Raw genomic sequence first — 20449 nt, forward strand, 5'->3', positions numbered from 1 at the left:
ACAGTACTTGACTACAGTCATTCCGTATCATATAGATAATGGAACGCCCGATAATCCCACTTTACAAATTTTAATTAAAAGTAAGTTTTACCACCACACCTCAAAATTACCCAATAGATATCAAAAATTATGATTTTATTTGCAGTTTTAAAAGCTATTAATGAAGATAGTCCCACTGTTCCCACGCTTCTTACCGATTATATATTGAAAGGTATTTGATTATCTTGTAATAACTGACTTAAAACATAGTTATTTGCATTTTTGACATTTATGATTATTCCTATTTATTTTGATGACATTTTCTACAAATGTCAATCAAACAACAGTTGCAACATAAGACATAACATTTTTGACAATCCAAATTTCTAAGTTGACTTTTCAAACAATATTTTTGATAGAATAAAGGAAGGAATTTGTTGAAATAATATTAAACAATTGGCATAATGTCTCTTAAAACCAAAAAGTGATAAGAATAATTCAGATAACTTCTGAGCTACAGAACATTATCTTAACAATAACAATATAAATAAATTACTTACAATCTTTTAAAATAATACAATTGATTTTCGGGTTTATGTTAAAGTTGGTTATTTTTTAGTTATATGCCCAACGTAAGTCCATGTGGATAGAGGCAATGGTCGCACAAGGTGGGTTAATGGATGAGTGTAATAAGTTTAGTTAAGGTTAAACAATAAGAGACAGTAAGTAATGTACAGAGAAGCTAAACTCCAACCATGTCTGGAACATACAGGAACCTTGCAGCTTATATCAATTGAGACACACCACTGTCGCAAATTATTTTCGTATTCAAGAAAAAAAGAACCGCTATTACTTTGTGTCATATAATCTAGTCTACATTTCTTTAGGCTTAGAAATTAGTTGTTGTGAATGTGAAATACCTTTGCGTGAATAATTCCATTAAGTTTCCAGCCGTTTCGCTGATATAATTTCGTATTATTATTGTAAATATATAGTTTCAGATATTAACGATCTCTCACTTATTGTATTTGATTGTAAACATTGCCAGTTCGAAATGCGCCTATTCTGTAACAATGAAACTGCGACTACAAGGTTTTTGGACGCAGCATAGATGAATATAACTGAAAAAAAAATGAAAAAAAACTGAAATATCTAGAAACCAGTGTTAAATAGATGTTCTAAATGAAATATTCAACTATTTAGATGTTTACGTCTTAAAATACTACCGTAACAGCTTTGTAACGTAACTCTTACACCATTGGGCAACTTTTGCCCGCCCCTGTTTTAAAATAGTACCTAATTTTAGTGCAATATACCAAGCACAAAAATGTTTTTAATGTTTAGAGTAAGTACTTTATCAATGAAGCGTAGATTTACTCTGCTTTGATGATCTGAGATCTGGTATTATTGAAATCTACTCTTTGTTGTAAACGTCTTAGCTAAATTAATAATTTGTACAAAGATGATGTAACATATTGATTTTTTAATGTTTAGGTCGATAGTTTATTTATTTTTTCAATGGATTTTACCTGTACCACGCTTTCTTGCCTATTTTCGTGAGCGTTATTAAATTACAGCCACCAAACTCAATCGTTCCCTAGATTAAACTCAGGATATATTTTTTCTCTATGTATGTATAATTTTCCCCATCAGAAAGCTTAAATAAAAACTAATGATATTAAATTGAGTATTATTATACCTTTTCTATTGGAGTATCAATAAAATCTTATAAAATTAATCATAATATAGGCAACTGTATATTCAAACTCAAAAATCAATTTCTTTAAGCCACATACAGCGAACAAATTGATACTTTTATTATAATTCATATAAAATATATATAATAGATTTTTTGCTATATGCTTAATAAAGGTATTATTCTTTTGACACAAAATGTTTAGTAAGTCTATATATTAGAAAAAACCATATGCAAAAATCTCGGCGTATTGTAGGCAACTAAACGTACATAAAATTTAAATATAGAATATTGCTTGAACTATATATCAATTTAATTTATTTTTGGAATATACTAAATACCAAATATATATACATATATAGTTACAGTAACACCTAGTTGCTATTCTTTTACTTAGGACGACTTTGCAAGTTTTTGAGGCTTTACTCAAAAATCGTTTGACACATATTAAAAGAAGTCATATATAATATTAATTAACCAATATCTTAACTCCATATCAGGTAGAACGTGAAATTTGAAGAAAAATAAATCAGCCTAATACAGACAACCAACAGTAACAATTGAGTAATGAGGGTATAGTAATACTTTAAATAATAAATGTTAATTAAATGGTTCATGTTTTATTTTAGATAGTTGTTAAATATATATAATAAATATATTAAAAATAGGCATATAAAAAGATTAATTTAAAATTGGCATTGACAGTTAACAGTATGAATTCATGTACGTTACAGAGAAACCCGTAGCATTTTTCAAAGGAAGACTTATTGGCCTCCAATACCACCAGTTATACAATACTGAAACAAGGTTTAATTTAAATAACAAATAATTCTGCAATGTTCAACATTTCTTACATGCATAAGTCGGTTTCAAAATTATAGAGACAGTTTTACATTCACTTTGACATTCCTTGGACGGTACTAATGATATAGTTCTTTCGCCGCTACCCTGTATAATGAACACATAACTACATTCAGTATTTGGCAGTGTGAATGGCCTAGACTCAGGACCATCAATGATCAAAAATCTTTCCACAGCTTGCCCTGATCTAAAAGCTGTTATAATATACACTCCAACATACAGAGAATAACCTATATATTTAAATACCTTTCGGGTAAAAAGTATGGCTTTGGAAACAGTTTCCTGATAATTCTGGCTGTAGTCATTTTATTTATTCTCCATTGGATATGTATGTCAGAAGATAAATTGCTTTCCTTTAGAGAGAATAAAGTCTTAACATCTTTGACATCAGTATTATATAATTTCAGTCTTCTAGAATCAGTATTTAATTCATTGGTATAGTTTTCATATAAGAGTTTCAGATCTTTATAAAACACGGAATCTTGCTTGGTCTAAAATTGTTTAAAAATTGAAATAATACAGCAATATTTAGTTATAAAATATAACCACAAACCTTTGCAATGAAAGGAGTTCCTTCTCCTATAGCAGCAAAACTGTTAAAGTGTTCTAGTCCTGTTAAATCGATAACTGAATGAACAGATTTACAAGGCCAACATTCCATATCGTTGACAAAGAAATAAGGATTTTCAATTAGACAACTTTCATCATACAAATCTATAATACAAAATTTAAATTACTATTAGAACATGATATTTTAATCAAGGATGTTACCAGTTAAAGAAGGGAAGATCTTCAAAAAAGGGACAGAAATAATGCGGACGACTTTTAGGGCTGGATATGTTAGGCCTTGAACATTTCTTAAAACTATACTGGAAGTAGGTGTATGCACATTTAATAAAACATATAAAAACACACTAAAAATCACTACTAAACTGGCACAAAATTTAAAAATATTATTACGTATCTTTGCAATCAGTGAATTTTCATTTTTAATATCGCCGAGGCGTTGATGTAACAATCGATCGACTGTTTTGTTATCTATGCCCAATTTTTGGGCCTCTCTGCGAACTTTGTTTACATCTTCCCTAAATTTTCTGAGGATATCCTCCCTAAACATTGTTCCTTTATAAACATCACCACGCTATTTCTGTCATTCTCGTCAGCTGGTAGTGACAGCTTTCATAAAATAATCATTAATAGAAGTCAAAAGAATAGTCATTTCTCACGTGCGACATCTATCTTTGAGTGTAGTAATTAGTAAAATTCGGTTTTCATCTGATTAAAATTTCAATAATAAGCCATATTAGTTATCCAGAGACATCAGGGTAGAACTTGAAAGTAATATTTTTCAAGTAATCACTAAGCAAGATATGTTTTCGTAAAGGAATGATTGACAACCCTACTACTCAGAACGAACACCTTTTTTTTGGCCGTAGTAATTTAAATAATGTTGAATAGGCTAACCATAAAATCATATTTTAGTCATTATTAGATCGTTAATCATTTATTGAATTTTGAATGAAGATGAATTAGTATTTTGTTTAATTTTGGTGAATTTTTGAATGCTCATTATTTACATTATTTGTTTATATTTACTATTTTTCACTTAGATTAACTATTATCACATTAAACAAAATTGTATATACATCTAAGTCTTTAATACATACATCAATAATTACATATGTAATAATTGCCATGTATAGTACAAACTGATAAAAAGTATAATATAAAGTATATTCTGGCAATGATAGCGGTCTTAATGGAATCTTCTTTATGAACTTATAAAAGTTTGACCATAAATAAACTAATAACAGATCCGACGGCGAGACCAATACCCATAAAGACGGTCATAATTGACGATGCTGATTCCTTTTCGAAATTGTCCACTTTCCTATGTACATAAAAAACAAGATCATATATAAACAAACTGCTTTATATTATATATTTACCTAGGAGCTAAAATAGCTGTGAGATTTGCTAAGTAACCATTGCTCAATGCGCACATTAAAAGGATAATAATGTATTGATAATCTCTGTCAAATACAACTGCCCAATAACGCCGAGGATTGGCATTGCATAGCATCATTAATGGAATGAACACAAATCTTGATAAACTTAATATTAGAATAATACTTTCATTTTTTGGCTGAAAATTGGTGCCAGGCTGTTAGGCATGTTGTTAATCATATAAGAAACACTTACCTTCTGGCATTTTCCTGCTAAAAGTCTCCCGAGATAATCACCAACACTAAACAAAAAATATGCAATGGTGGGCACAAAGAAAACATCTAAAAATTATTATTACTAACCTCATAGATTTAGTTACTATATAAAAATATACATTACATACCATTCCATTTGTTACCGTGGCCTTTGCCTTCTGAGTCAATAAGTACTGTTACTCCTGGATAAACAGACAGGGTTATAGCAAAAACTAAAAACATGGATACTCCATGCACCCAAATCTTTTTCACAATTATCTGGTGAGATATTAATGGTACAGATGAGGAACTGCTGAAGTCAGATATAGAGAGGAATTTATCTTCAATATGATACTAAAATTAATATATTTAGCTTATTAACATGTCATGTAAAATGAACACAAATTACTTTGAAGAAGACTGTTTTTACCAGCACAACATAGCAAACAATTGAAAATGCAATTGTAATGTTTCCTATTATAAAGTACACCAGAGCACTATGAGTTGAGGAAGCTCCAATAGCTAGGGATATAATTTCTGCAATAGCAGCAAATATTCCACCTAAAGCCTGCCCTCCTATGGTAGCAGTAATATATACAGGAGAAAAATTTCCAACAATACCAAAAATACTACCAGACAGTATTGCACTGCATACTAAAACAACAGTGTTATCAATTTATTTAACAGTGAATGTGTTTCACTACTCACCATTTAATAAAACTATTGTTACAAGGGTGACAACAAAAAACAGATATTGCCCTAAAAGATCATCAATTAAACAGATTTAAAAAAATATATCTCAATTACTCACATTGATCAGTGTCAATTACTACAAAAACTAAAGTTTGAATCATAAAAATTAGCATAAATATTAGAGATCCAAGTATTCTTTTATTTAGAGACACTCTGTAATGATAATTACTATATAAATAAATATTATTATATTGTTTGTCAGTTATACCTGTGACTGATAGCTGTATTTAATATCAAGAACAAGAGGCTAGGAACAGCTGATGCCACACTTATGTAAGAAGTAAATTCTGCTTGTAGTTGTGTCTTATTTTTTACTTCACTTGCTGTTGTCAGATTTTGGCTATGAACATCCCTGAACTTATACATCCAGTACTATGACATAAATAGAAATTAAGTTCTTCCTATAGTGAATTGTAGAATACCTACATCATTTGCAGTAACATAGAAATTCCATGGTAAAATAGTCACAACACCTAATAAATAGAATATCAAATACACTGTGTGAAATTTATCTCTAGGTTCCACTGGCTTGAACAAGGGCCTATTATCCCCAACCAATAAGTTTTCGGTACCTTCCTCATTATCGGAGTCGATTTCTTGTAACAAAGGAACCGTATTTATTGAGGACATATTTATCTTATTATATTACTAATAATGACAAAACTATTGCTGAAATAATTATTTGTTGGCCTTCATATTTTATATAATTATTTGTTATTGCTTAAATTATTTAAAAAGCAGCTGCAATACATTGTCCTGATAATAAACATAAAAAAACTTATTGATAAATTTGTTTAGAAACTAAACAGCTGATTGTCATTGCATTTTGACATAATTCTTATTTGACATTAGGCACTTTTTGTTATTGTTCTGTGGTAAAACTTGACATTAGGTTCAAACGTCACCTGGATTAACCAGGTAAACCCGGTTTGTTTACGTGTGCAATGTTCTGCTCTTGATTAGTGTAATTAAATTTGGTGATTAACATTTTATGACTATAATCTTAAGTTGTTTGCAGTTGGTAGGTATAATATAAGTAGTATAATTTATAATAATATAATTGTTGAAACATATAGCAATGTAGTTTATTATGTTATTTTTCTATTTTAGGTGAAATTAGATTAACTTTTTGTTAGAAAATAATGAAGAATTAATGCAATAACATGTCTTTCATTATATACCTAAGTAGACGAACTCGCACAGTCAGACTAATAATTTGTTTAGTAGTGCTAGTATTTATTGTGTATCTTCTGGCCACATATGATAAAGATTCAAATAGCTTAAATAATTCTATAGCAAGTCGATTGAGACAGGTAATAATTAAAGCAAGTAGCGGCGTTCACACGCTACTTTATGCGTGTTGCGATTTCTATTGTATGTTTATTTCAAGGTAAGAGGTCATAAGGATGTTCCCAAACTTGTGTCAGGCTTGGGTAATTTTGAACCAAAAGAAATTGAAGATAGAGATGGTCCAGGAGAGAAAGGGCAGCCCCATCATTTGAGGCAAGATCAACAGAATGATGCTGACCAGTCAGAATCAGATTATGGCATGAATGTAGCTTGCTCAGATGAGATATCTTTAGGTACAAATTATATATTTACCAGTGGTAGATGGTTATTGAGGTATGTTTGTTGTAGACCGAACTATTCTTGATACACGATTAGAAGAATGTAAACATTGGGATTATCCGAAAGACTTACCCACAACCAGTGTAATTATTGTATTTCACAATGAGGGTTGGTCTGTGCTGTTACGTACTGTTCACAGTGTACTTAATCGAACGCCTGACTATCTACTCAAGGAAATACTCTTGGTGGATGATTTCTCTGACAAAGACAATCTGAAATATGATTTAGAGAGATATATTGAGCAGTTTGATGGCAAAGTACGTTTGATCAGAAATACACAACGTGAGGGTTTAATCCGCACCAGATCACGAGGAGCTGTAGAGGCAGTAGGAGAAGTTATTGTATATTTAGGTGAGAGGTTTATTTATTGTTACTTATTGGTCTAATGCTAATTATTTTATTTCCAGACGCTCATTGTGAGGTAAACACTAATTGGTTGCCGCCACTTTTGGCTCCGATATACCGCGACAGGTCTACAATGACCGTACCTATTATTGATGGTATAGATCACAAAACTTTCGAGTATCGGCCGGTGTATGGGGAAGATCGTCATTTCCGAGGCATCTTCGAATGGGGTATGTTATACAAGGAGAACGAGGTGCCACAGCGGGAACTTCGCAAACGCAAATACAACAGCGAACCATATAAAAGTCCAACGCACGCCGGTGGTTTATTCGCTATCGACAGGAAATATTTCTTGGAAATTGGGTCTTATGATCCTGGTCTACTGGTATGGGGTGGGGAGAATTTTGAGCTCAGCTTCAAGATTTGGCAGTGCGGCGGCAGTATCGAGTGGGTACCTTGTTCCCGTGTCGGTAGGTCTTTGATTCTTTTTTTTTAAACATCAATTAAAAATTATTCGAATTTTCTTAGGTCACGTGTATCGTAGTTTCATGCCCTATAATTTCGGTAAATTAGCCCAGAAAAAGAAGGGTTCCCTTATAACCATCAATTATAAGCGAGTCATTGAGACGTGGTTCGATTCTAAATACAAGGCGTTTTTCTATACGCGGGAACCAATGGCGAAATATCTGGATATGGGAGATATAACTGACCAGTTGGCACTCAAAGACAGGCAAGAATTCTTTGTTTAAATGATTAGCGCGGTTGTTATCGTCACTCCTTTTAGATTGCAATGTAAAAGTTTCGAATGGTACATGGAAAACGTGGCATATGACGTTTTGGATAAATATCCAGAATTACCAGCTAACACACATTTTGGCGAACTAAGGTAAGTACCATACATATTAGGAGGGATGATTTAACTGTATTGGACAGGCCTAAATCTAGCTAGAGCACATGGTCTTAAAATTTATGGGAACAAAAAGTCACCCTTCATTTTGTTCATTCATTTTTTTAATATTTATTTTTTGGTTGTCATTGGCGAGTGGGAAACTATCCAATCATCGGAAAGGTTCGATAGTTAAAAATGTAGTAATAACAATTTCATTCGTTAACAGTCATTCTTAAGTTAGCAAGCGGCTGGATAGATTTAGTTAAATTTTTTAATATCACTTTTGATTTGTAAAAAAGGAATGGAATAATAGTCTCGAATCGTACTGTTTCAAATATATGACACCATCTAGAGTGTTTTTATTGTATTTTAATAATATATGGGAACAAAGACATCGTATAAATCTAATATATATTTAAAACAAACAACTAGCAGTCTTAAATCACTATTTCAAAATATAACCGTGTTTATTTTTTGGGGTGATATCTAGGATCATTAATGAATTGGCAAGATTTCGGAAAAACTTGTTCCAAATAACTACCTGTTGTAGATTTATCGGAATATTTCAAATGTTAATTATATAATTCGTAAACGCTTAGCAACGAGCATTTTCAAATATTGTTTCATTTGCAACGTAGCTACGATATACAGTGTAGTTATTTTTTAATTATATCCACTTCTTATCGAAATGTATCCAGGCTCATTAGTATTCGTTATTTAATTATCGGATAACGGAACTTCGTTTGTATTGTATTTTAAAATCAGAGTGGCAGATCATTTTTTATAAGTTTTTGAATTGAGATAATGACAAAAATCAACAAAACCTCAAAAATATTATTCTTATCTAGTGCGAAATCTAAAATTGATTTGTAAAAGGTATTTATTTTCTTATTTATGTCAAGATTGATAATTTATTTGATAAAATACAACTAGAAAATGTAGTGATATGCCACGATAATTTGAACACCAACTAGAGCGAACAACGTCCTTTTGTTATGGGGGAACTTCAACAATGTCTGATTAAACCATCAAAAAACCGATTGTTTAATCCTTTTATCTGCGTTTGTACACACTATACACTTTAAAATTCATAGCTAATACTCAAAATAAATCATTTTGATGCTTTTGCGTCCAAGTTCATTATTTTGTAACTGTATTAATGATGTCATATGATAGGAGGAAACGTTTTGGTGCGAGTTTAAACTTTAACCGTCCGGTCACTAACCAAACTTTCACCATTCGTTCAATTACCGGGTACACGGGTACCAAACCATAGTGTGGCAAGATGTACAAGTCATTAATGTACTGAACAAAAAAAAATCTGTGTAAACTGGCTATGTCGCATATGAAATAGCTATAGGGACACAGTTTATAGTCCTCATAAAAATAACAATAGCGGAATAGCAAGCCAATCGATATTTAGGTACCTGAGATGTCCCTTTCCCCTTCTCATGTCGTACGATATACGGCTGATATTATTATACGCTATACTAATAAAAAGGCAATTTCAACATATGCAAATTATAATGAAAAAAATCCAGAGAAAAAACAATTGCAGTGGAAAAATCTCGAGCTACAGGAATTTTATGCATTCTTGGCTATTTTAATAACTTCTGGCGCTAATAACTCCAATACTGATAATGCAAGGGAAATGTGGCAGCCGTATTCATATCCATTGTATCGTGCAGCAATGAGTATCAATCGCTTCTGGAATATTATTCATGCCAATACTCGAGCTCAGCGCTTGGAGAATGATAAAGCTGCTCCATTACGACACATTTGAACAATGTTGAATAGTAATTTATCAAAACATTATAAGCGTACAGAATAGACAATTGACGAGCAACTTTATCCATTCCGAGGTCGAACTAGATTCACTCAGTATATTCCGTCAAAGCCAGCTAAATATGGAATTGTATGGTGGATATGGGATGGTGAAAATTTGTATCGATTTACTGGACAGCATTACACTGGAAAATCGAAAGATGGTCGTGAGGAAAACGTTGGTGAAAGAGTTGTCAAAGACTTGGTGGCACCGTATAGAGGATCCGGTAGAAACATTACAATGGATAATTTCTTCACTACTCTTCCACTGGTAAAATTTTTACTATCTTGGAACTTGAAAATTGTTGGCACCTTGAATGGCTGTATCAAAAACGCGATTAGAATTATCCACTGTATTTGGCTTTCATGAAAAAGTGGCCCTACATAGTTATGTGCAAAAAAAAACAAGGTAGTAATTATGCTATCATCAATGCATCATGAAGTTAAAATTAGTGATAGTGCAAAGAAAAAACCCGAAATTATTGAGTTTTATAACTGGTCTAAACTAGAGTAGACACGATGGATAAAATTCTTGGTAGATATACTACAAAAAGATCAACTCAAAGGTGGCTTCTAGCATTTTTTTACAATATTAAATTGTTAAAAAATCGTATGAACGACGATTATTTTATTGGCAGTTGGGCAGAGAACTATGTACTCCATTCGTTGAAAGTCGTTCTAATAATGCACAAATTATAAGGCATTTCTCAACGAAAGTGGCGATTGAATCTCTTTTTGGTCGAGCTATCAATCCGAATGCGCATCAGCGAATATTATCTGTATCATTGACACCTCAGACGCAGCTCGATTCAACCGGGAGGAAAATGTGTGTATGCTATGAATGTCTCCAAAGTGAATTTAAAAAACGTCGCAAAACTAGAAAAATATGTTCGGTATGTGAGAACCCTATTTATGACGAACACTGTATTACAACCACGACATATGAAGGATGTACGATATAATTTAATGTACTTCAATTTTTATATGGTACTGTATCATAATAAATAAAATAATGTGAATAAATAAATAGTAAAAGAATGGAAAACGATATTAATAAAATAAAATAAAACGGAGTTATATATTTCTTACTAACTATTTTTGTTATTGTTTATAATAAGAATTATTGTTTAATTATTATTTAAATAAAAAAAATACAAACTGTATTGTCTATTATCAATTTAAAAGTCAAATTAACTAAATACTTTAATAAGCAGTCTCTGAAGTGTGTATAAACCGGTCGTTCTTAGTGGGTACCCGGGTACCTGTATATTGAACTTGCGGTTCAATTTGATAGTTTGATAGTTATTAACTTTTATTAATTAATTGATTGTTAAAAAATTTCACGAAAAATGGGTGTCAAATTACTTCAATTTTGGGTATCCAGACGGCCATAATTTTTTTAAGGAGAAGTTAATTTATATTATAACTGCGGATTGAAATGGATACCCTGGTGCCCGATCATTGACCGGACGGTTAAAGCAGTGTTTTTTCCTGAAAACCTGCTTTTTAAATCGGCAGTCTTTATAAAACTAAATTTAAACTTTAAATTTTTTTTCTAAGTATATTATTATTAATTACTAAATTATTATTATTTATAATCACATTAATAAATGACGCCTAAAAGCCGTTATATTATTTTACTTATGCCTAATATTCGTTTCATTATAATATAAACAAAACTTAAAAGCATATGTTAATAAGTATACAGTTAAGTTAATAAGTATACATACTCGTAAATTTCACAGATTTATATACAATGTTATGGATGAGATTGTGAGTCAAAAAAATTTGTTAAATGTTGTTAAAACAGTTACTAAATATTCCATAGTCGATTTCATAGTTCCCAAAGCTGTTTTGTTAAAATTTTATTTTTTTTTTGCGAATTATAGTGGCTTACAAAAGTGGTAAATCAAAACACTTGTAAATGTGTTTTATTTAATTATTTTACTTATTTTTATTTGGTCTTGGATTAAATTATAATAGCAATATATGTATTAAGTTTTTAAGTGTTGAGTATTTGCATAATATATCCACTTGACGGTGTTAATTAAATATACTGAATCTTAACAATACAGCAAAAATAGAAAATTAAATAAAGAGATGTAAAGACAGATTAGTTATAAGATATATATGTTTCCGACAGTTTCTTTAATATATAATTTAACGATACATATTTATTAACAATAAAAATACAGTTTTATATATATATATATATATATATATATATATATATATATATATATATATATAATATATATATAGTACAAATATTTTCATCTGTTGTGACAATAAAGTAATTAATGTTCTGTACATGTAAATGAGTTATTAAGGTATCACTTAGTCAATTCAAAGTTTTTTTAGTGATGAGTCGTGGATATTTGTGACGTCGAAACATTACAATGTTGCCGCATCAACTCTGAGTTTTAGTTCAGTTTGGCTTTGACATACAAGAAAATTCTAATCTAAATAAAATAATTGATCAAAAATGTTATCAAATATAATTTATTTTAACATTATAGTACATCTTTTACATATATTATCGAAGGACTTAAAACTACAATTAAGAACACAGATATAATAGTTTGTAGGTTAGATTTGTTTTGTTTACATTGAACTCTTTTCCACACCATCCATGAGGTACAGTTTTTATGTAGTGTTATCCCCCTGGAGGCCTAATCCACTTAATTTACAATTGTATATCTGAAAAACGTATTTTACTTTCATTCGAGAGCATATTTACTTTCTACGTTTAGTTCTTCTTTACTTGGCAAGTTATCTTGGTATCACTGTATTTATATGATAAAATTAATCACTGAATTCTATCTAATGCATTTACCATATCTACAAAACAGTTAGTATTCATTCTCTCCTCATAGGTTCTAACCTAATGCTTATGTTTAATTTTGAATAATTACAATCATATCTGTCTTATCGAGTATATTTATTAAGAAATATAAACCTAAAATATTGTAAATAACATAAAATATACCAAATCTTGAAAGAAATAACATTGCGTAGATCCAATTCTTTAGTGACGGTTGCATCAATGTTATATTGTTATGTCTCAGGAATTTCATTAATAAACTTTCATCGCTTTTATCCAGATTTTTAAATGGATACAGCTTTCTGTAATGGCACGTCGAAGATAGCATTCTAAATTTATGCTAAAACCTTGCTTTCAATCGTTTCATTTTATTTGTCGTTTCGTATCTGTGCAAAATAAAACATGTCTACCGAGTTGTTTTTGGATTTAACTTATATTTTCCTATTGTTGAGAACGATTATGTGGGATAATTTCGAACTAATGCCATAGTAGAGAGACAACTCGATAGGGATCTCTGGAGAAAAGGTTAGCAGCGTCCATTAACTAGATGGTACTATAATCGCTATTAGAGGCATTTGATCGGTTAGTTTAAATTTTCATTATAGACACCTATAAAGAAAATATTTTGTTGTCAAGCATTTGATTGGCTCTTAAACAGAGTTTACACACACGTATATGACGGGTTTAATTGACTAATAAATATAAGGCTCTATAAAAATTAAATTAACCAATCAAACATAACAATTTAAACAAATCAATGAAACGGCTCGAAAAGTTTATTGCAGTGTCATCTGGATAATGGACGTCACGAAATGATTTCAATTTACTTTATGAGTATATTTGGTACTATACTAATATTTGGTATATTTAAAATTGACGTTTTGTTTTCGAATACTATATTTTCTGATAATTATTTCCTTGATGTTAACGATGACCATAAACTGAGTTTAATTACTTTTCTTACCTAAATGAGCAAGGTGACAGGTCATATCATGTCATCTGTATGATTGTATGGTATGTCAGAAATTAATCAGAACTCCAGTGATAACGATGTTCGACAAATCGCTCTCAAGCAAATCAATGAAGTCATAGAAATTCAGCAGCCGAGCTCGTCCAAAAGTTATTCGGTTAAAACGGAAATTCGGATCGGCATCGTTGAACAGGCGACGAAGGAAGACGATGACGACTCCGTTATATCCCTTTCCCTTTTCGGAAATGATCAAAGAAATAACATAGGTGAGAGTTTCCTTGGTGTCTGTTAGATACAGTGGGAAACTCATTAGTGATTTTGTTTTGAACAAGGCTTAGTCGAAGAGGACGAGAGTTATGCCACCGTTGATGCCTGTCTTAAGGAAAAAACTACCACGACTACCGGATTGGCGTTATACACCGTCAACGAACGAGCTCAGCGGGTAAATTTGGCGAATCCTTGTGGAAACCAATGGGAATGATTTTGATCATTTCTAGGCCGGACCAGCTACTAATGAAGCACCACCTCCTTACGAGACCTTACCCCCTGCGTATTCCAGAGGCGGTTATCACCAATCGCCTAATCAGATACAGGTTTTCCGGCAGCCGCAATCTAACCAAGCGGGGTCATGGGACCCGCCCAGTTCCGATTACATGGTCGCGTTTCTTCTGGTGGAGATACGCCAGGCTTTCGTTCGGAAAGTGTTCTTCCTGCTTGCCCTGCAGTTGCTCTTTACCGCGGGTTTCGTGACCTTCGTCATGAATCATGAACCCACCAGATTATTCGTCCTGACGAACCGGTCCATGTTTTGGGTTATGTTCGTCGTCTGGACGATGTTGTATTTCGTGATGATGTGTTGTGCGGGAGTCCGTCGGGCGTTCCCTCTCAATTTCATCCTGTTGCTGATGTTTACCATTGCAATGTCGTATATTTGCGCCACCGTTACCGTAGTGTATTCCACCATGATCGTCATGTTGACGTTGGCATGCACGGCGGCTATCTGTCTTCTGGTGACCATACTGGCTTTTCAGACGTGGTTCGACATCACTCGATGGTCGTTCATCCTCTCCTTCGCGTCCGTTATTCTATTGGTCTTTGGGATTGTCATCATGATAGTATTCCTCTTCACTTATTCCCGCGTCTTATGGTTGGTTTATTCCGGCCTAGCCACCGCCCTTTTTTCTTTGTTTCTACTATACGATATGCAGTGCATCTTGGGTGGACGACGTCACGAAATATCGCCGGAAGAATATATATTCGCTGCCTTGACTCTCTACGTGGACGTGGTGATGATTTTCATGTATATGCTCGAATTGTTAAATGCGTGTACTTAATAATAAATGATAAATAAGCAAGACAGTCTTTTATTTGGTTTTAATGGTATTAGGTTAAGATTTATTGAAATATACGAGGTATGTTCAAAACCGTTATTATTGATAATAGCTCATCCAATAGTGATATTTTTAGTATAGTTCGTTCAGTAAAATAGTGAACCCAGGTCATCTAAATTTGTGAAGTAAAAATGACCCAATGTTGCTGCATTACCTTTGAATTGTAATTCATTTTAGATTGATATTTAACAGAATTCTATTTTTAATAAAATTTTCATTGTACTCCGTAAATATCGTAAATAAATAAATTAATTAAAAAGTACATCTAATGCATATATAAGTTCTCTCTCATGTGTGCTTTCAAAACCGGTACTTTTTATTCAATAATTTATTGATATTTATTGACTTTTGAATGATTACATTTTTGTTTTTTTGTCAAAAACATACGAACAAGCAATGAGGAGTGAGCACGTGCATTTTAGTGACGTAAAAACCTTGAACTCATTCATTTGGCAACATCATTTGGTGATCATTAATTTTTTTTTCACTTTGCGTTTTCATCTGTTCTTGATGTACTAGAGCCTGTATAAAATTAATGCAAATTGGTTCATCCATCGTTTATAAAAAATCGCTACCAAAACAAAGTTCTTCGAAGAACTTTACTACAACCTCGAACGAAGCTTCGAACCCAGTCTAAGATGTAATGTAATAATATAATAAAGATTATAAAAAGTGAAAAATTTCAAGCGTTAACAAAAAATTAAGCATTGTGGTTGAAAATCTATAGGACGATATGCTTGTCAACACAACAGCAACAAAAATGATATGTCTCTTTACCTGGAGAAAGGGAAATAATCGGAATTGATTGATCACTTTATATAAGAACTAAATTAATTATTTTTTTAATTGCCATATTTATCTATTGTTACTTTCACTGTTATTGGATGTTTAATGACGAAATATTGATAGAGAATTGTTTTATTGTTATCCACAGATCAATGGCGGTCGATGGTAAATGCCTGGACACCCTGGGTCATGGACCACCATCGCTGATGGCCCTTCAACATTGTCATGGATACGGAAACAACCAGCTGATCAGATTGAACGCCAAGGGTCAGTTGGGGGTTGGTGAAAGGTGTATCGAGGCTGACGCCCAAGGAATTAAACTCGCTTTTTGCAGGTTAGTATCGAGTTATATAATGATGTGTAAAATAATTAAGCTCAATACTAACCATTATTTTCGTAACAGATTGGGCACAGTTGATGGGCCATGGCTCTACGACGAAAACACCCATACTTTGATGCATCGAGTACACAAGAAGTGCATGGCTCTCCACCCGCAAACTTCACGGTTGTCGCTGATGCCCTGTGATTTAAACAACGCCTACCATCAATGGCTGTTCAAAGAATTGGCACCGAAATGGTGAAAATTATTTTGATAAGAAAAACGAATCTTCCATTCCACTTCAATACACTACATTGTTGCCAAGTACTGTAAATATAAGTCTGTATATTTTGTTGGTTGAATCAGCCATTCCAGAATCAACAACGAGGCCTAATAAACTTGTACATATTAAGTGATAAGCTAGTTTTAAGATTTTATTCCTTATGCTGGTGTGTTTTTTGATCCTTTGATGACCCGCAAATAATCTTATGTGTCATGCAATATAAAGACTTCCTTTCTTGTTGGATTAATAAAAAGTACCAGTGCCTTTCAATTTTTTATACATAGTTCGGTTGAAAGTAAAGGAAAGTCTATAATCATTTTCCATATAGTGTTTCTTTGTTTCACCATACACAGTTGTAATTCATTTTATATGTTATATACTTAAGGTATGTCCACACTGGGGTAATATTCCTCAACTTCCTGCAACTTAAGATACTTTTTATTTAACAAATTGACACTAAGTGAAAGAATTTCAATAAATATTTGCATTTGTTGTATATGTATTTAATACTACAACAAATATAGATTTTTTGTTGAGACAAAAAGTTGCATGTTGAACCAGTTTGGATGAATCTTTCGACATTGAGCACTTGGTCTGGGACTAACTTAATGTACAGACACTTTTAACATAAACAATTTGTCGTAACTTTTCGTAAGGTACATAGTTTTTTGAACATTCCTAATAAAAAATAAAATATCATTTTTGATACCCCTTTTTAACTTCTTATAACTAAGTATATTTAACATGTTAAAGACTATCAATTAAAAATTATGGAGTAAACTTTCTCGATGAAGAATGTATGAGAGTGAGAAATATTTTTAATCTACAATATTTGTATTGGTTTCCTACTTACTTTGTATGAGAAAATTTGTGTTTTATGGTGAATGATTATCAACGGTCGGTACTTAAGTTAGTGTTAAGGAAATGTAAAAATTAAATCATCTCTACTTAATGTATTTTTTAAATTATATTGCGTTTTATTTAGTGGCACCCTTTGGTCAGTACCAATGAATCCTTTATTTTCGCACTTTTGATATGTGATGGTATCTATAACAAACATAATGTTTTTTATGGAATATTTTTGTTCTTTACCATTAGTTAATTATGGTTAAATAATTGATGAGACTTAAGTTTATATCTACAGATTTCAATTGCTATTTTGACGAGTTTGCTCAACTTGTTGAGAAAATAAAAGAATCATTTGCTTAATTTAGCACCATATAAATTTTATCCCAATGTTAGTTTTTCATTAATTTGAACATCATAATTTGAAGTTTTCAGACAGAGGTTGACAAAGAAGTAACAAGCATCATGAACTAGTTCCTATGAATTTCTATAAGGCTGCTCTATTTTGAGTAATTACAAATTAATATGAAGTCGTATATTCCTACACAATGAGTATTAAATGAATGTGTTCATTTAAAATAAGTATTCAGAATCTGTATTTTGTTTTGTAGTCATACCTTATAACCCTTTCCGCTGAACATGTTTTTTTTAAAGTTTTGATTGATTTTTTCAAGTAGATGTGTAACAGATCTACTTCTTTAGTGGAGTATTCTAGTTTTTTTAGAGACAGGAATTCTTATATGATTGAAGGCTAACATCAGTAGCCTAAGTGAGATAAGTTAGATGAAGAGAGCACATTAAAAGTAGTGCGGATTTATTCGGAATGCAATATTACGTGCATATCAAAGCTACATATACAAAAAGCGTTAACAAATAACAGCACGCGACCAGAATATTAAAAGAGAAACATTCGTGAGTCACAGCAAACCAAAGGTCGAGTCCTTGTCTCTTGTCTGGAACGAATGGTAAAGTGCGTCCCAAATAAAAATCATTACAAAAGAATATTAATTCACAGGGTGGTTAATATGTTATCACAGAAAGGCTTATAACGCTTTTTATAAGGCTTATATATTTGAATAGCTAATGGAGTAGGTGACAGATGAGATAGTAATCGGATGTTACAAGAATTATAATTAATTCCTTTCCTGAATATTTGGATTAAATTAATTTATGCATAGGCGAATTAGTAAAGATATTGTAATGTTCTGGATTTTTATAAGGAAACTAGGGCTATAATAATTGGAATTATTTCACTTTTTAAGTTCAATATCGGTATTGGAGAAAGGGAATAGTGTAAAAATTGAGTAAGATATTTTATATTATGCTGTTGACCATATTTACATTCTTATTAAATTTTACTATCCTTGGCTTTTGAGAGCTTCCGTTTTGTTAGTTTCTCTGTTCTATTCTAGCAGGGAGATGTCCAGAAGGTTAAGTTCGACATGGAAGTTGTGATGAAAGCGATCTTTTGGTCAAAATCCTTCAGAAGTTGAAGTAAAACTCTTGTTTAACCGATTTGATTTATACATTCTGCAGATACCATTGTTTTATTGATGATTAATGATTCGAAATATTTGAACATTTGTATTCTCTTTAACTGGAAACAACTGAAATTTACAAATGCACGCGACCAGTCTTGTCGACACTTCTATTAGCATTTTTTTGTATTATCAAGGCTAATCACACTTTCGAAGAATTGATTCATATTCGAATTTTATTAGTTTATTAGTAATGAAGCGACCAGGTAGACAGTCTGATATCGATCGAAATAAGTATTAATCGGATATGAGAATGTTAGTTGGTAAAATAAAAGGCGATTTGAGATTAAACAACCCTGGAATAAACAGATATAAGAATATAATGACAGCTTTGCCTACCAATGTTCATTTCAAACGCACCTACTGTAATGTATTGTGGCATTCTTTACAAGCTTTAGTAAACCAAAGAAATTTTCGACGTCCAAATTTCAGGGTATTGCTCATTTTATCACCAGCAGAGATACGTTTAGGTAAGCTCCTCTCAGAGAAATAATGAATCGAGGTCGCTACAAAAAAGTCAACTACTTACACATATGCACCTGGGAAGGAGGCCGTTAGGAAAAAATATTAAGAGAAATTAAGACGACTGAAGGATAAAGAAATGTATCGTCGAAGATGGAACTGAAATAAATGCAAAGGGAAGGGCAATGGGAACGATAAGAGAAAGAGCAAATGAAAAGGAAATGAAAGAGGAAGAGAAAATGTCACTCTGATGTCATGTAGTGTCGACGGTGGTCATTATTACATATGGCACAACTGTGATAAGTTTGATTAGATTGTACTAAAGATCTTATGAAAATGTTTATATTTTTGTTTTGATCACAGAGGAATGGACCTCTTTGTTTTATGTATTTTTAAAGACTTGATTCGATTTTTATAGTTGAGTTATAGTGACATAATAAGAAGAAGCTTTACCAATCGCATGGTATAATAGATATTTATGAAATGTTAGATTGAATAGATTTGGTGAATGCGAAGGCAAGAAATGCGCTAATATTGGCGACTAACAACGCTACATCATTATTAATCTGTAATCGTCGGTGAATCGCTTCAAATTTGCAGTTATTTTTTGAGCCGTCATTTGTATGTTACCCGAGATATAACGCAAGGTCATAAAAAACAATGGACGATATTTTCGAGATTGTCGGTTGAAAACCAATGAGGAAAATTTGATGTTAACAGGTGTTATTGAAAACGTACGAAGAAAAGAAATATTTAAATACTTTCTGGACAACTCACAAGTTTTTGACCAAGCTTGCAGTAATTAATCCGCATTTAGGACTAATTTAAAGCGGATTGTTACGGCGGAACTATA

General features: G+C 31.9%; 5 protein-coding genes across 5 annotated transcripts in view; 3 read left to right on the plus strand and 2 right to left on the minus strand.

Annotated features, from left to right (window-relative positions):
- Window positions 1–1662, plus strand: part of Unc-76 (fasciculation and elongation protein Unc-76) — a 51514-nt gene extending 49852 nt beyond the window's left edge. The window contains exons 6-8 of the mRNA XM_076396692.1: window positions 5–80; window positions 146–211; window positions 599–1662. Of these exons, the coding sequence (XP_076252807.1) occupies window positions 5–80; window positions 146–211; window positions 599–615 (159 nt within the window). The 3' untranslated portion in view covers window positions 616–1662. The remainder of the gene's footprint in view (window positions 1–4; window positions 81–145; window positions 212–598) is intronic.
- Window positions 1663–2279: 617 nt separating this feature from the next.
- On the minus strand, window positions 2280–3718 carry LOC143191520 (uncharacterized). The gene is made up of 5 exons (XM_076396696.1): window positions 3308–3718; window positions 3090–3250; window positions 2783–3027; window positions 2530–2723; window positions 2280–2472 (listed from the first exon to the last, which is right to left on the minus strand). Exons 1-5 carry the CDS (start codon window positions 3651–3653, stop codon window positions 2381–2383), a joined length of 1038 nt encoding a protein of 345 aa, XP_076252811.1. The 5' UTR covers window positions 3654–3718; the 3' UTR covers window positions 2280–2380.
- Window positions 3719–4172: 454 nt separating this feature from the next.
- Window positions 4173–6313, minus strand: LOC143191516 (equilibrative nucleoside transporter 1). The gene is made up of 9 exons (XM_076396691.1): window positions 5917–6313; window positions 5699–5862; window positions 5549–5643; window positions 5446–5496; window positions 5147–5391; window positions 4887–5091; window positions 4739–4824; window positions 4486–4682; window positions 4173–4427 (listed from the first exon to the last, which is right to left on the minus strand). The coding sequence occupies exons 1-9, from the start codon at window positions 6118–6120 to the stop codon at window positions 4316–4318; spliced, it is 1359 nt and encodes a 452-aa protein (XP_076252806.1). The 5' UTR covers window positions 6121–6313; the 3' UTR covers window positions 4173–4315.
- Window positions 6314–6323: 10 nt separating this feature from the next.
- On the plus strand, window positions 6324–17718 carry Pgant7 (N-acetylgalactosaminyltransferase 7). The gene is made up of 9 exons (XM_076396690.1): window positions 6324–6511; window positions 6601–6803; window positions 6881–7073; window positions 7129–7470; window positions 7527–7934; window positions 7993–8194; window positions 8249–8350; window positions 16297–16482; window positions 16552–17718. Exons 2-9 carry the CDS (start codon window positions 6654–6656, stop codon window positions 16727–16729), a joined length of 1761 nt encoding a protein of 586 aa, XP_076252805.1. The 5' UTR covers window positions 6324–6511; window positions 6601–6653; the 3' UTR covers window positions 16730–17718.
- LOC143190670 (protein lifeguard 2-like) lies at window positions 13902–15426 on the plus strand. The gene is made up of 3 exons (XM_076395167.1): window positions 13902–14237; window positions 14304–14413; window positions 14469–15426. Exons 1-3 carry the CDS (start codon window positions 14018–14020, stop codon window positions 15303–15305), a joined length of 1167 nt encoding a protein of 388 aa, XP_076251282.1. The 5' UTR covers window positions 13902–14017; the 3' UTR covers window positions 15306–15426.
- Window positions 17719–20449: the final 2731 nt, after the last annotated feature.

This window comes from Rhynchophorus ferrugineus, unplaced genomic scaffold, assembly GCF_030347505.1.
Source record: "Rhynchophorus ferrugineus isolate W39M unplaced genomic scaffold, kcgeb_rfMv2 rfM2, whole genome shotgun sequence".
In the NCBI taxonomy this organism is placed as follows: domain Eukaryota; kingdom Metazoa; phylum Arthropoda; class Insecta; order Coleoptera; family Curculionidae; genus Rhynchophorus; species Rhynchophorus ferrugineus.

Coding starts and splice junctions, on each gene's coding strand:
- LOC143190670 (XM_076395167.1), top strand. CDS start 14,018: ATGTCAGAAATTAATCAGAACTCCAGTGATAACGATGTTCGACAAATC. Junction 14,238..14,303: donor TGATCAAAGAAATAACATAG/GTGAGAGTTTCC, acceptor GTTTTGAACAAG/GCTTAGTCGAAGAGGACGAG. Junction 14,414..14,468: donor TCAACGAACGAGCTCAGCGG/GTAAATTTGGCG, acceptor GATCATTTCTAG/GCCGGACCAGCTACTAATGA.
- LOC143191516 (XM_076396691.1), bottom strand. CDS start 6,120: ATGTCCTCAATAAATACGGTTCCTTTGTTACAAGAAATCGACTCCGAT. Junction 5,392..5,445: donor AACAATAGTTTTATTAAATG/GTGAGTAGTGAA, acceptor CTGTTGTTTTAG/TATGCAGTGCAATACTGTCT. Junction 4,683..4,738: donor TAGCAGGAAAATGCCAGAAG/GTAAGTGTTTCT, acceptor ACCAATTTTCAG/CCAAAAAATGAAAGTATTAT.
- LOC143191520 (XM_076396696.1), bottom strand. CDS start 3,653: ATGTTTAGGGAGGATATCCTCAGAAAATTTAGGGAAGATGTAAACAAA. Junction 3,028..3,089: donor GAACTCCTTTCATTGCAAAG/GTTTGTGGTTAT, acceptor AAACAATTTTAG/ACCAAGCAAGATTCCGTGTT. Junction 2,473..2,529: donor TTTGAAACCGACTTATGCAT/GTAAGAAATGTT, acceptor ACCTTGTTTCAG/TATTGTATAACTGGTGGTAT.
- Pgant7 (XM_076396690.1), top strand. CDS start 6,654: ATGTCTTTCATTATATACCTAAGTAGACGAACTCGCACAGTCAGACTA. Junction 7,074..7,128: donor CTCAGATGAGATATCTTTAG/GTACAAATTATA, acceptor TGTTTGTTGTAG/ACCGAACTATTCTTGATACA. Junction 7,471..7,526: donor AGAAGTTATTGTATATTTAG/GTGAGAGGTTTA, acceptor TTTTATTTCCAG/ACGCTCATTGTGAGGTAAAC.